Here is a 16,122-nt window from a genome sequence, read left to right on the forward strand (position 1 = left end):
AATAATCAAGATAGACCTTGTGGGCCTCCCAGGGGCACTAACCAGCTTTAAATATTGGACATACATAAGGAAAGTTCTCGGTGAAATAAATGAAAAATCATCAATCGAAGTTTATTTCTTCGCAGCCAACTGCGGGAAGCTGAATTTACGGATCCGCAGGGAATGTCGCATACCCTGCTGGGAGCTCTGGGCCTGATTCAGAGCCGGACGCTATTTGCGGACGGTCGTTCCAAAAAAGGGGCCGGCTATTTAAATTGAGCGCTCGCTCTTTGCGGTTTGTTGACGCCTCTATGTCTGAACGAGCGAACGAAAAATGCGCTCGCTATTTTGTAAAGATGCCCCTTTGCCGTTCGCATCACACGTCATCTCCGGTATTTATTAGATTAATCGGGTACATCGAAAGGCATCTGAACTGCTCGCAGTGCTTGTGGTCGTTTTTTTTTACCGCTATCACTGCGAGCAGTTCAGGCTAAAAGACAACCAAGTGACGTGGTCGATGACGCTCCTTTACTAATTATGCACTCCCATTAAACGCCCTTTTGACCGTTAGGCACGCCTGCATTTGGATCTCCACTCCCTCGTTTTCAAGCACCTTCCCCTGTTACCACCCACAAACGGTACATTCTGTCAATCAAATTAGCAGCCCCTCGCTGTTTTGCGAGCGCACGATTTCCGACGGCAATGACTGTTTTGCGCATGCGCATTACGACCCATATGCATGCGCAGTTGTGCAAACATCACTCAGAGTGAACGAGCGGCCGCTTGCGAGCGGCTCTGAATCAGGCCCTCTGTCCAGCCACAGCAGGGCACTGCTCTCCCTCACCTTTGATTGGGCCAGTCATATGTTCTTTTATCTCCCTGACATCTTGGCTTATGGACCCTTAGAAAGGAGGTTTGCTCCAACATGCTGGCCTGGATAGCCTCCATGGCTGCTGCTTTCCTTTCCACTGCCACCCTAAGCCCATCCAGGACTATGGTAAGGGTGGCAGTGGAGGATGGGGGAGGCACAATTGATGCAGCGTGTGCCGTTACCACATCCATTTGTAGGCTTTCAGCCATGTCACTTCCTAAAAAAAGGAAGAAAAATATTTTATTTTTTTAAACAAAAACCATAAAAGACCGATAGAGAGACAGGTGTATGCAAATTATTACCAGACTCAGCATGTGGGTCATCTTGTGGAGGGTTTTGATAGTTGATGTTTGCCTCCTCCACTAACCTCCAATCTAAGGCCCCCAAAAGTTGATGTTGCCTTTTGGTTAAAGCCAAGGTGCCAGGGAGACGACCTCCTGGCCCCTGAAAGTGTTTTCTCCATAAATCCAGCTTCTTTTTTAGTCGGCTGCAAAGGTCACTCCACCGTTAGGATAAATTTGCATCATTAATTTTTCCACAAAAATCATCTTGTTATGACTTATCTAGATATATTGACCATTTGGCAAACAATTATTATCATTTTTCAATTTTTTAATGGTAAACAAGAGTAAATGATACAAAAAATTACGGTAGTAACCAAAAATTTTAAAACAAAAATAATAAAATTACTTTTTTCTCAGAAAACCTGGGTCCAATTTAGTGCAGTGCTTCTGATTGATGATCTTTGCTAATTTCACCCAGTCTTTTCCCGTCTTTTTCTTAGAGATGTTATGTCCAAAATTAAATCTGGTTAGTGTCACCTGGATGAGTGTAGCGGTTACCAGACAAGGATTATCTTGATCTTGTATCGTTCCATGTGATGACCCAGCCACATTTGGAGGTGATGTGTTTGTATTTGTTGAAGGAGGATCATCCGGTGTGGCCTCTGGCACAATTTTCTCAAACACATCTGGAAATGTGTCGAATACTTCTATGTCTGCTGCTATTCCCAAACCAAATTAGTCCAGAAAATCATGTATATCTACCATGCAGTCCTAAACATTGGCCTCCTGAAAATCCATGACTGTAAATGTTAACAAACATGGAGTTGCTATTTATAGCAAAATGCGTACGTGGCAGTGACTGTGTGCCACTCCCACACAGTGCACTATGCAATGCACAAGCGACCACCACACCATTTAAAAATGCACTTCACAATTCCACACTTTCACAAAGAGCTGTGGAGGGTTGGGAGTGTACTACTGGCCGCACAGGCATATCCTAGCTATGGAATGAGGTGAGTCACATGATGTATGATAGGTGTTGTGTTGTTATAGATGTATTAATACAACAAAAGTCTTGTGTTTATCCACCATTTTGGAATGGCCAACCAATAAGACTGCACCCTAGTTAATATAAAGTTTGCACACTGTAATAATTGTCATTGCCATCATGAGATCCGCTAGTTTCAGTAGGCGGGAGCTCCGCGTCCTTACCACAGTAATGGACTAGCGTCTGGGGACCGTGGGCCCGCATGTTAGGAGGAGGCTCCCCCGCATGGGGTTTCCCCGCACTGTAGTGCAGCTTGAGCGGAGGTGGTCAGATCTCCGGAGGTGAACCCCGGACCTCCTTGACCAATTGCGGGTGGATAACCGCCAAAGTAAGTTATGCGTTTTATTGGCATTGCGTCGTGTATGCTTTGTGTTGTATATGCCTTTCTGCGTGTGTGTGTGTTTTATTTAATGAATTTTAAGGACTGTTTGTTTGTTTCTTTTTAAGGTCTGCATCATTTTGTTTTTTAGTTAAAATGGCTGCCAACAAGTTTTAAAGTCATATTTTAAATAATGTGTATGTTAATTTTTCAGAACTGTTGCAGTCATTAGGTGTGTGTGTACTGGTGTGTGTGAGTTTGTGTGTATGTAGGAATATTTGACAATCCACATGGGTAATGCCATTTATTTTTTAAACTATCAGATGTCTGTCAATTGGATAATCAGGCGACATTTTATGCATTGTCTCTGGGTTTTTGTAACATGGGTGATGCAGGTGTCTGTATGTAATCCTCTGGGGAATGAAATTTGCATTTTCTAAAAAAAACAGCCCTCAACCATTTGCTCTGCTAAACCAGGGATATCTGGATATGATGGCTTAATAAACATGTTTAATTCTGCAAACCTGGAGTCTGGATTTTGATGGTTAACTGTAAAAAAAAAGCACTTTTAAAATTCAAACACATTCACACATGTATACAGTTTTTTTTTAAATTTATTTTAAAATCTTAGGATTAAGTCAAAGAAGACAAAGGCCTCGGCAGGCAGAATCACCATCCACCCCAGAAGATGCCTCCCCCACCCAATCCTCCCCATCCACCACAGAAGATGCCTCCCCCACCCAATCCTCCCCAGAAGGTGCCTTCCCCACCCAATCCTCCCCAGAAGATGCCTCCCCCACCCAATCCGCCTCACCCACCCCAGAAGATGCCTCCCCCACCCAATTTGCCTCACCCATCCCAGATGCATCCCCCACCCAATCCCCCTCACCCATCCAAGAACCTGCTTCCCCCACCCAATCTTCGAGAAGTTCGAATTGGACTGCTTGTGCCCCAGAAGTGCCAGGCCAAGGCGATGAAGGTACATATGTCACAGATGCCATTATGCAATGTATATCCAATTTAGGAACAAGAAAAAAATGCAATGTGAATGCAGCATTAAGCTCAGTAGGCAATGTTAAACACTGTGCAGTACTATATTGCGAAGGGAGACGCACACATTTTTCATGGCTATGGTGGGTGGGTTTCATAGCAAACTGTTATGATTTAATATCAAAAACTTAATAAATAATTTTGTTTTTCCTTTACATTTCAGTGGAACAAGAGGATCCACTTTGGCAGCTTCTAAGGCGGGAGGTGGCCACAATTGGCTCTGCGGTGGCACAAATTTTGGAGGTTGTTCGCCGCATCCAAGATGCTATTTAATTTTTCCAGAAAATGTAAAAATAAATAAATAATTGTTTAGCAAAATGTGTTGTGATTTTTTAAAAAGGTAAAATATTCTATACGTTAAAAAAACAAACAAACGCATTCAATGTTGGCGTATGTAATTTTTAATGTGTACATTAACAAAAAAAAATAATACATATATATATATATATATACACACACGTAGGGGTAATGAAATGTATCTGTTTACAAATCAAGGTTTGTAGATATATCATATATATATATATGATGATAAAAAAATTATATATATATACATATATATTTTGATAGCTTGAAAATATAATTAGACTAACAAAGTTGGTGGAAGTGCAATTCACTAACTGCTGCATATGCAATGTAAATTATAAGTTTAAAAAAAAAAGTGCCCTTTTACACTGTTTGCTATTGCAGTATAAGCAATTAAAGAGTACATCGATAGCGCTAATGAGAACGCATGCCTCACAAGCGCTGCGATTGCTTCCGATAGTCCTCGATGTACCAATGATTTAAAACACTTCCTGGAGATGACGTATTGCTGGTGGGTGGCGCTGCCTGTGCGATTGGGCGTACGATCAGATAACTTGCCCGCACGCAATGACATGGTGGGTGTGTGTACGCTACAGCGAACGAGCGCTCCCTGATGCGTCACTCTGTGAGTGAGCGCTCAGTGCGATCGGGTCTGAATCAGGCCCTGAGCGTTTTAATCAGTGTCTGGAACAGTATCTATGCTGTTATGTTTCAAAGTGTCATAATGATTGGGTATCACATCTGCTGCTTGCTGAGTTCGCTTTTAATCATTCATGTCACTCTGCATCTTCAGTATCCCCATTCCTCTGTGTTACCGGGCTACATCCGAGGTCAAATGCCTTCGACTCCGTATCACCAGCTTCTTCCGTCTCTCGGCTCCGACATATTTGGGGCAAGGTTCATCAAAGCCTTCGGAAGGTATCTCTCCGCTCCAAAGAATCTGTTGACAAACATTGGAGGTCATGTTGTTTTAAGAAAGGTGATTTGGTTTGGCTCTCCACCAAAAACATCAAGCTCCGTCAGCCTACACAGAAGTTGGGTCCCAGATTTATTGGTCCATTCTGAATTATTTCACAGGTGAATCCAGTAGCCTTCAAACTTCAATTGCCCAACTCTCCCCGTATTAATAATACTTTTCATTGTTCTTTGCTTAAACTGGTCTTCTCGTCAGCCAAGTTCAAAACTAGGGGCCTGATTCAGAGCCGGACGCAATTAGCGCTCGCTCGTCCAGAAAATAGGGGTGGCTATTCAAATCAACCGTTCGCTCTTTGCGGTCTGTTCACGCCTCTAGGTCTGAACGAGCGAACCAAACTTGCGGTCGTTTTTTTAAAAAATACGCCCCCTGGCCGCTCGCATCCTACGTCATGTCCGCTATTTATTAGATTAATCGAGTACATCGACCAGGGTATGTACTGCTCGCTATTCTTGGGGTTGGTTTTTCCTACCACAATTTTGCGAGCAGTTCTGACTGTAAAATAACCCAGTGACGTGGTCAATGATGCTGCTGTTTTAATTATGCACACCCATAAAACGCCCGTTTTGACCTTTAAGCACGCCTGCGTTCGGATCTCCACTCCCCGCTTTCAAGCACCTTCCCCCGTTACCACCCACATATGCCTCTTTCTGTCACTCAAATTATCAGGCATTCGCTATTTTGCGAGCACATGAATTTCGACCGCACTGACTGGTTCGCGCATGCATATAACGATCCGTGCGCATGCGCAGTTGGGCAAACATCGCTTGGAGCGAACGAGTGGCCACTTACGAGCGGCTCTGAATCAGGCACTAGGTTCTCGCCCAGGCCTGATTCAGTTATGGTCCGTGGTCAACATGAATTCATTGTGGAGAAAATTTTGGAGTTTAGATTATCAAGGGGTCGTCTGCAATTCTTAGTCCACTGGAAGGCCTATGGACCGGAGGAACGTTCCTGGGTTCCTGATACTGCATTACATGCTCTCAGGTTGAGAAGATGTTTCTTTCAGGATTTTCCGGATAAACCAGGTTCTGGGGGTTCTTCAACCCCGCGTCAAGGGGAGGTACTGTTATAAGTCGTGGTCACGACTTGACCCTTTCTGACAGCTTTCCCAGGCAGGACGGGGTTACTCCTGTTGCTAGGCAATTGGCACACCTCAGGAAGTGATGTCTCATCCACAGGTGCAGCTTGATTAATGCAGCAGCCTATTTATACTCACTGAACTATTGCACCTGTGCCTACTATAGCGTGTCTGTGGATTTCATCAGCTTAGCTTCATGGGCAGCTTTTGTTCTTTCCATGTTATTGCTTCCATTCGGTTTCCCAGCCGACACCAAGCTGCCATCGTCCTCCAAACGGCTTCCAAGCAACTCCCGTGCTGCCACCAATCTCCAAACGGCTTCCTAGCTGCCTTTATAGCAGCTACCGTGCTGCCAACGTTCACCATACAGCTTCCTAGTCGCACCAATTAGCTCCCTTGCTACCACCAATCTCCAAATGGCTTCCTAGCCGCACCAAGTAGCTCCCGTGCTACCATTATTCTTCATTCGGCTTCTTAGTCGCTCCAAGCAGCCCCCGTGCCGCAACATCGGCACCATCGCCACAACATTGGCACACTTGCCGTACAATCAGCTCTCAAAGCCATTTTCATACCCTAGACTGTTTATCTACGGCAATTGCCACAACATCGGCACCTTCGCTGCAACATCGGCACACTTGCCGCACCATCAGCTCTCAAAGCCATTTGCTAACCCTAGAGTATTTATCTACGGCTATTGCCACAACATCAGCACAATTGCCACACCTTCGGCACACTTGCCACACCATCGGTATCATTGCCATATCATCGATGCAATGGTCAACTCCTCAGAACCATTACCTGTATCAGCTCTAACTGTACACTTCATCTCTTGAATTCCCTTGTACCTCCATGTGAGCCTCTACTACCCCGAGCGTAAGTCCAGGTGGCTGCCTAAGTACCGGTGAACATATCATAGTTTTAAGGGAACAATGGGCAGTTATTTGTGAAGATCTCGCTAGCCGTGTTCTAGGGGTCTCACATGGAGCAGGCAGTGGGATTCATAACAATAGTGCCCAAATAAGATTACACCACATAGAAGTGTCCCTTATTCATGTTATGACACACAATAGTGCCCCTTATACACAATACCCATAGTAGTAGTGACCCTTATACAATGCCCACAGCAGTAGTGCCCCTTATGCAATGCCCACTGTAGTGGTGTCCCTTATGCAATGCCCCCAATAGTGGTGCCCCAGTGCCCACAGTGGTAGTGCCCCTTATGCAGTGCCCACATGCATCTGCGGCCGTCCAACAGGCTGCTCCTTGGAACTATGGAAAAGACGTCATGACATTTCTCCCATAGTGCTGTCACAACCCTGGCTACTTTTTCACCTTTTGACTTGAGACTTAGCCCTGTCAGCTGTCCCATGGATCTGTGTGCGCAAATTTCGCCTGGGAGATCTGCTCTAGATCATGCTGGCTGTGAAACTTCTGTGATTGCATTTGGACTGAGCTCCTTTCCACATTGATTATTCACCTGGGCTCTCCTCTGTCTGTGAACACTGCTAGGCTTGATTGGAATTGCAGGTGTAGTTTTGACTCAGTGCTGCAGATAAGTTTGCCCTCCACTACTCTGAATGCTACTGCCAGTACACCTGAATGTAGCCACCAATTCCTGATAGACCCAGAGTATAAAGATCCTCTGATAGCACTCAGTGCCTGAACATCTCGTTACTTCTCGTGTTGTAATGTTTGTGCTTCGTCCATGTACTAGTGTATTCCAGGCTCCTGCTGATTGCTATACCTGGCGCATCCGGAAATCCTGCTGGTTCCCAGACTGGTTCTGTCAGTAATCCTGCTACACAAATATACCTGGACCATCCAGAAGTCCTACTAGTTCCCAGGCCAGTGCATAATGTCCATTGCTGTTGCATGACTTATGGTTCTGAGGGCCTGATTCAGAGCCACTCGTAAGCGGCTGCTCGTTTGCTCCGAGCGATGTTCGCATAACTGCGCATGCATATGGGTTTTAGTACGCATGCGCGAATCAGTCAGTGCGGTCGAAAATCGTGTACTCGCAAAATAGCGAATGCCTGCTAATTTGAGTGACAGAGAGAGGCGTTTGTGGGTGGTAACAGGAGAAGATGCTTGAAAATGGGGAGTGGAGATCAGAACGCAGGCGTGCCAAAAGGTCAAAACGGGCGTTTTAAGGGTGTGCATAATTAACAAAGCAGCATCATCGCCCACGTCAGTTGGGTGTCTTTTAGCCAGAACTGCTCGCATGATTGTGGTAGGAAAATGCTACCACAAGAATAGCGAGCAGTTCATACGCCATTCGATGTACTCAATTAATCAAATAAATAGCGGAGATGACGTATGATGCGAGCGGCCAGGGGGCTTTTTTTCAAAATAACTACCGCATGTTTTGTTCGCTCGTTCAGACATAGAGGCGTCAACAGACCGCAAAGAGCGTACGGTCAATTTAAATAGCCAGCCCCTTTTTCTGAACGAGCGAGCGCAAATAGCGTCCGGCTCTGAATCAGACCCCGAGTTCCCTGTATGTTACCAGTGCTACCCAGCACAGCGAACGGTACTCCAGTGCGGAGTCAGTTACAAGTTAATTCCACGCTACTCCAGTGCGGAGTCAGTTCCAAGTTTCAAGGTCATTCCACGCTACTCCAGTGTGGAGTCAGTTCCAAGTTACAAGTTCATTCCATGCTACTCCAGTGCGGAGTCAGTTCCAAGTTACAAGTTCATTCCACGCTACTCCAGTGCGGAGTCAGTTCCAAGTTACAAGGTCATTCCGCTCTACTCCAGTCCGGAGTCAGATCCAAGTTACAAGTTACCCATTCCGCTCTACTAAAGTCCGTAGTCAGGTCCAACTCCAAGATCATTCAATATTGCTCCAGTCCGGAGCCAAGTCCAAGTTCATTCCACGATACTCCAGTCCGGAGTGATATTCCAAGTGAATTCTACTCCACTACTCCAGTCCGGAGTCAAGTTCCAAGTTCATCAGTTCAATTCACATTACTCCAGTCCGGAGTCAAAGCAAAAGTTCTTCAGTTCAATCCACGTTATTCCAGCCCAGAGTCAAGTTCCAAGATCACCAGTTCAATTCAGCAAGTCTTCCTGCCGGTCCCAGTCTGGTTCCTCAAAGTTTTCTACTGGTTCCAAGTTACTGTCATTTATCATCAAAGGCAGTTCTCACTGCCACATAAGCCTTATGCAATAGAGCTATTTACCTCATCTATGGTTCCAGTCATGCCGGTCTCCGCTGAATCCAGTTCATCTCCTGAGTCAGGTAACTCTCAGACACCAACCTTGACAAGTGCACACTGTAGGAGCCAGAAGCAAAAGCTCAGGAGTGAACTCCAGCCTTTGGCTGCCACTGGCATTGTGGGGAAGGAGCCGGGCACCCGCTGATAACAAAATCTCAGCTGACGCCCGGCAAATAGAGCCTCCTCTCTGTGGCATTGGGCTGAGGTGGGCCGGAGGAGGAACTGGATCCGTCTACAAATAGAAGTGACGGAACGCAGTTCCGCCCCGTTCTGGCCCCTTGTTTTGATCGCCTCAAAGGTAATCATATGTGAATTGCTACTTCACACAGCTATATATCACATTGAACCGATAAGAAGACATATCGGGCTCCCAATAGCTCTGCTTCAAAGGATTGCGGAGGGCTCACTTATCAAAGGACGTGGCCGAACAGGTAAAGCTGGGTACACATTAGACGATGTGGGATGTAGTCAGGAAGCTGACTGTCTAAATACCGACCGCCGGCTTCCTGTCTAATCCGGGCAAGGTACTAATGATAGGCATCGAAATCCTGACGCCTGTCATTAGACCTACGCTGGGAGCCCAGCATACCGAACGAAGGTAAGCCGGGCGCCGGCCATGGACAGCCACGGTGGGGGAGGGTTAGGTTTTAGAGCTCCCGGGGGGACTTAGGGTTAGGCAAAGACAATCGTCCACATTGTCAAATGAGTGGAGTGCAGTGCAGGCCAATCTGAAGATATGAGGAACGACGCCATGCTCGTGTATGCATCGGGGGAACGACATATCGGGCGGTCGTACACCAGATCGTTATATCAATTGGTCACATCTAATGTGTACCCAGCTTAAGTGTATATGAATGGCTACAATACATTACTATAGATTGTATTGATGTGATGTAATATATAGTGATAAGTTTCAGTAGCTAGTTCATGAATGGACCTCTATGTCTCTTATGAAGTCTACATAGGGTACTGGTGGTATTCTTTCATTCTATGTCACATAGAACTAGCAGCCTAAGGGGCCTATTTATCATGAAATATTTGCATCAACAGGTTTTTTTGAGGGAAAGCGGCAAATATTAAGCATCCACTAAATTAACTATTGAGGGATCGCAGCAGATCAGTACCTCCATTTCCAACAGCAACCGCAACCCCCATAAGTTTCTTTGGGGGATGCAATGCTGTCAGATTTACCAAGCTCCGGAATGTGAAGCGCTCTGGAGTTTGGTTCCCGCAGCCAACGCCATCTAAAGCCCATACATGCCTATCCTCCTGGAATGGCCGGGCTCCTGAAAATCGGGTGGCACTCCAAGCCACCCGCAAAGATGGACAAGTCTCCTGGCACTCCCAAGGGAAGTGGGTGGCAGATGACACGATTCGCGTCTGATCATGTCTCTGCCCCCCGTTCCATAATGCCAGTAATCTCTGCACTGTATAGCGGGAGCCAGAGCTACAATGACGCAATTGTGTCATCATGCCACAGACTCGCCCACCTCCATCTATCATCATGCCACAGACTCGCCCACCTCCATCTAGCCCTGCCCATCACTGCTCACAGACCCCCCACTTTCATTGAACCCCACTCCTTGCAGTGCCAACCTGGCCAAAAGGTCGGCAACTATGCTAAAACCTATGGGCTACACTCTGCAAACCCAACCAGGGAGAGGGTTCACAATGGCCGCCGCGCATTGTGTGGTCAGTAGATCGTGCATGCGCAGATGTTTCGGCAAAGTAGTTAAGAGAATGCTAATGCGGTCACTTCACTGTGAGCACTTCGCAGGGACGGGCTCCTCTCGGAGCCCCTTTCCCTGCATAAGAAATTTAATACATTCCATCTCTAATGGTGCCTACACACAAAGTGATGTGCTCACGATCCGACATCGTGTACCATTTACCCTGAACTGGGGTCAAAGTATTCCAGGAGAGGGCCCAGCGAAGGAGTAGAAGAGCATGCTGGACCAAGGAGTGCATGCAGCAAAGGGATACCTTGCGCTCAATGGAGATCAAGGAAAACAACCCGAACGACTAAAGCAACTACCTGCCCATGGATGACTCCACTTTCCAGGAATTGTTGAGTATGATTACCCCCCACATCCGGAGGCAGGACACAAAGTGGCGGAGGGCAATCCCTGCTGAAGAGAGACTGGTGGCTACCCTGAGGTACCTGGCTACAGGAAGGTCACTGGAAGACCTGAAGTTTGGGACCCTCAGTCCTTGGGCGTCATCATTACAGAGACCTGCAAGGCTATCGTTAAAGTGCTGCAGAACCAATATTGCAAGGTAAGAAAAAAAAAAAAAAAAAAACTATACATTTGTTTCTTGTAAAAGAAAAAAGTTTTAATTTTTTTTTTAACTCTTTATAGAACTGTGACAGCCAATAAGGCTGCATTAACAAGACTGTGCCAACAACACTGCACAGTATTAAATAACATTTTATTTCTGTATTTTTTTTTTCTAACTCTGTGTTGTCAGCCAGTAAGGCTGCATAAACAAGACTAAGCCAACACCTCACAGTACTAAATAAAAATTTTGGTGTTTTTTTTAATATATCAATTTCACATTATGTATATAAAATGTAGAAAACAGCATTATCACCAAATTTATTAATCCCTATAGGTAGGCTGCTGTATTTTATACGGTGGGTCAGATGCCAGTTTGAACAGGCCAATACACACATGGCACAAGTACAGATTGTGGCCCCAGCTTCTATCAATCTGTACTTGCGCCATGTTTGTAGTGACCATGTCCAAATAGCGTCATCACCACCGTATACCATACAGCAGCACCTATTGGGAGTGATAAAATTTGTTGATAGTACAGGCAACAATAATAAAAAATTAAAATTAAAAATAACGGGGCAAATCTTCCTCTGACTCCAGCAGAGCACTATAAATGGACTGGCTTGTGGGTGGGGTACTGGGTGGGGGAGTAACCTCCAACTGGGATGGGGGGGGGCCTCACATATGCACTTGGGGCAGGCAAATATAGAAGTGGGTCTGCAATGTAAGTAGAGTCATGTAAATTGCTTTTGAGTGACCTAATTAATAGCTCATACACAAGCCTGTGGAAATTTATCTTAGTTGGTTCATCCATTTTTCGTATTCTGCTGTTAATATGCACTGTGAAATCGTAGAGATCATCCGGCGGTTTCTGAATGATGCATTCTGCTTGTTGGAGAAATATGTCCTCCTGTTCAGAGTACTCCTGCTGCTCTTTTCCCGTTTTTTTTTTTTCGTTGGGGAGGTGCAGAACATGATGGGGGGTGTTGAATGCTTGTTGGCACTGAGGAAGAATTTTCCACCTCGCTGTCCCTGATCAAACATAGGTCCAGCATGGAGGACATATCAGCCTCTCGGGTGGGAGGCTATATAGGAATAAAAATGGAGAAACAATATTATAGTCATGTTTTAACCCATTTTTTACTATTTTTCTAGCTTCCAATCACCGTGGAGGAGTGGAAGAGCATCGCTGAAGAATATGAACAACGTTGGAATTTCCCTATCTGTGGTGGAGCCATCGATGGAAAACACATCCGCACCAACCCTCCTGCCAACACCGGATCATATTACTGCAACTACAAAGGCTTGTTCAGCATCATTTTCATGGCAGTGGTGAATGCCAACTAACAATTTTTGTTTGTGGATGTTGGCAAGAATGGCCGTGCTTCGGATGGAGGGTCCTTCAAACAGACGGCATTCTACCAGAGACTCACCAACAAAACCCTCAACTTGCCGTCACTGGACGAGACTCAGCACGGCCTAAATTATGTTTTTGTTGCAGATGAGGCTTTTGCTTTACATGAACATGTAATGAAGCCATTTGCGCAGAGGGGCCTGACCAGACAGAAGAGGATCTACAACTATAGTCTATCCCATGCATGATGCATTGTGGAAAATGCATTTGGAATACTCAGCAACTGGTTCCGCATTTTCCACACCACCATAAACCTACGTGTGGACAAGATGGACTGGGTCGTGATGGCATGCTGTGTGCTGCATAACTTTCTGCGAAGGAAAACCACACAACGGGGACCAGTCACAGCTAGACCTGAAGATGCAGGACATCCAGAGGAGATTGCCCAGTTTACATCAGTGTCTGCACCACCAATTTCAACAACATCAACCGCACGTACCAAAGAAGTGAGGGAGGAGTATATGGCCTATTTCAGACCAGGTGCGGTGCCATGGCTGGAGGACTGTCTGTGAACTAACTGACTACAGTGGACATTTGGGATTATTCTAAAAAAAAAAAAAAGATTTTGGTTTATGAACTGTTTTGCAACTCACCGAAATCTCCTTAGACGGTCCACTCACTTCTGCCGCCTCCTCTTCTCCCTCTCGCTCGGCCATCAGACTGGCGTTGTGGCTCCTAATCGCTGATGAAGCTTATCAACTGATAGTACCACAGCGTTGGATGATACACGTCGTCGATGCCTGCTCTGGACCTTTTTGAATCATCCACATTCTTCTTCTCCTTGATGTAGACCGTACGCAGGTTCTGGATTTTGTGGCGGACTGTTTTCAGGTCAGCATCTGCAATGATCTTTTTCGTGTAGTCCAACAACATCTCTAAAGCTGACACTCTTTTGACTGTAGGATCTCGAGGAGTCCAGTCACAAACTCGCGCTCACTATCCATTGACATTCCTAAGAAGAATAAAAAATAAGGACATATAAATATTTATGTATTATTGTAAATAGTTTTGTTATTTTTAATGTTGTTAATGTTAAATGTTTTAATTTTTTTTTACAGGATTTAAATATGTTTGTTATGGTATTGTGATGTTTTTTTTTTACAGGAATGTAATGTGTTTATTTGTATTGTCATTTTTTTTTATACAGGAGTGTAATGTTTTTATTTGTATTGTAATGTTTTATGTTATAGAAATGTAGTGTATTTTTATTAGTATTTTAATTTTTGTTTACAGGTTTTTAATATATTTCTGTTTATGTAATAGATTTGTTTATGTTGCTGCAATACATTTGTTTATGATGTTATATTACAATATTATAAACAAATATATTACAGCAACATAAACAAAGATAAAATATATTTCAACAGCATAATCAAATATATTATGTTGTTGTAATGTTTTTGTTTATCTTGTTGTAATATATTTGTTTTTAAAATTTTCATATATTTGGAGTGTTTTCTAGTTATTAGGTAGCCCGTGACATTGATGGCCAGTGGGAGGGTAGATGGGTGGCACACATTGGTGGGCATGGGAGGTTAATGCATGACCCAGCCACCGCCTGCCTCATTCAGGCGGGCGGTGGCTGGGTCATTCATTTATAGGTGGGTGGCACACATTGGTGGCCAGTGGGGTTGCATTAATACAGTACCAATACTCACCAAAGTTCTGCAATCCAGACTTCACTGTGAGGGTTCCCAATCGTGCGTCCTTCTCCTTCTATCCACGATGCTGCACGAAGATGGAGGATGGGCGCGTACAGGCTATTGTCTGTCAAATTCCGTGACGTACGATGAATCATGAGATACATCGTGAATAAAAAAGTACTCCCGATTGGCACCACATCGTGTCCCAGATTGGCAAATCTGCCCTACAGTACGGCAGATCTGAAGATGCGATGTACGACGAGCGGGGACGCACATTGGCATCGTGATCGTGAGTGGAAACTCACGATTTGCCCATATTTTACACGATTTGTCATAATCGTTCAAATCGGGTAAAAATCGCTATGTGTACCTTAATATTGCATACTGCAATGCGATCATGGTCGCTAATATCGTGCCCATATCACATGCGATTATTGATAAATGGGTCCCTAAATTGTTACAATGCAATAGCGGAGTTAAAACAATGGTCGCAAGCACAACAGGGCAAAGCTGTTACTGCTATATGCCCATGAATGTACCACTGGGACCTGAAAGCTGTTTTGTGATCACCATTTGAGATTGGAATCTCCACATGACTTCTGATTACGAGTTACTGTACTTGCCAATACTAATCCATTGTAACTGGATAAATACTGATCTATTCCGTAATGTCATACACAGCAGATGGGCCGGCTCGCCACTCCTACTCCAGAAGGAGCTAGGGCGGGAGTTGGGGCTCAGTCCCGCCCGGCTGAGGGTAACAGTCACTGTATTCCATCCAGTCTCTCCACGCCGCCAGCCCACTGTGAGGAGTTTCCACTTACACTCTCCCCAGCCCAGCAGCAGCGTTGGGAACGCGTCCTCCCAGCAAAGCAGCAGGATTGTGCTTCCTCTTCCCCCGGAGCCGCCCCCTCCCCAGTCCTGGGATCAGCGCTGTTGCCTGTAACAGACTCTGCGTTCCCTGGATGGGATCCTGTCAGGGAATCTCGGGCTGCACAAAATGCCGGTTAAGAGCAGGTACAACCTGGTGGATGACGGGCAGGACCTGCGGATCCCGCTGCACAATGAGGAGGCTTTCCAGCACGGGATCTGTTTTGAGGCCAAGGTGAGATTTGCTTCCAACGGCAGCCGACGTTATGTGCTGGGCATTATCCCCAACTTCTATGGCAGGGCAGACCTCTCATCGTGAGCCATGCAGGGTGATAGACTCCACATATGCCCTCTACTGTGTATGGGGGAATGGGAGCTAGTCACTCCTGTCTGTTGGGGGCAGAGATGGACAATACTTTTGTATGTTGGGAATAGAAATGCCAAATAAGTGCCTCATATTTGTTTTCGTTTGGAGGTTGCGATGTGCTCTTTCCTTGAGTGTACGTCTTGAGGCAAGAGTTATCCCATCCTGCACTTCTAGGGGTGAGAGGTACCTTGTCTTGATGTGTGCATCTGGGGGCAAGAGGTACACATCTGGGGGAGGGAGCTACCCTGTCCTGGTGTGCACATCTGGGGGGGGGTTTGAGGTACTCTGTCCTGGTGTGCACATCTGGGGGGGGGGGGGGTTGAGGTACCCTGTCCTGGTGTGCACATCTGGGGGGGGGTTGGTTGAGGTACCCTTTCCTGGTGTGCACATCTGTAGGTGAGCTACCCTGTCCTGGTGTGAACATCT

The 16,122-nt window shown here is 45.6% G+C and overlaps 1 protein-coding gene and 1 long non-coding RNA gene across 2 annotated transcripts in view; one reads left to right on the forward strand and one right to left on the reverse strand.

Annotated features, from left to right (window-relative positions):
- Positions 1-14,783, reverse strand: part of LOC148540768 (uncharacterized) — a 38,738-nt gene extending 23,955 nt beyond the window's left edge. Inside the window, exons 1-2 of the long non-coding RNA XR_015880168.1 lie at positions 14,475-14,783; positions 13,410-13,768 (exon numbers count right to left, since the gene is read on the reverse strand). This is a non-coding gene — a long non-coding RNA (uncharacterized LOC148540768). The remainder of the gene's footprint in view (positions 1-13,409; positions 13,769-14,474) is intronic.
- Positions 14,784-15,212: 429 nt separating this feature from the next.
- Positions 15,213-16,122, forward strand: part of LOC148540769 (carboxyl-terminal PDZ ligand of neuronal nitric oxide synthase protein-like) — a 131,476-nt gene continuing 130,566 nt past the window's right edge. The window contains exon 1 of the mRNA XM_088482009.1: positions 15,213-15,564. Coding sequence (XP_088338135.1) covers positions 15,460-15,564 — 105 coding nt within the window. The 5' untranslated portion in view covers positions 15,213-15,459. The remainder of the gene's footprint in view (positions 15,565-16,122) is intronic.

The sequence above is a fragment of the Taudactylus pleione genome, unplaced genomic scaffold (assembly GCF_031769625.1).
Source record: "Taudactylus pleione unplaced genomic scaffold, aTauple2 ptg000017l, whole genome shotgun sequence".
NCBI lineage: Eukaryota > Metazoa > Chordata > Amphibia > Anura > Myobatrachidae > Taudactylus > Taudactylus pleione.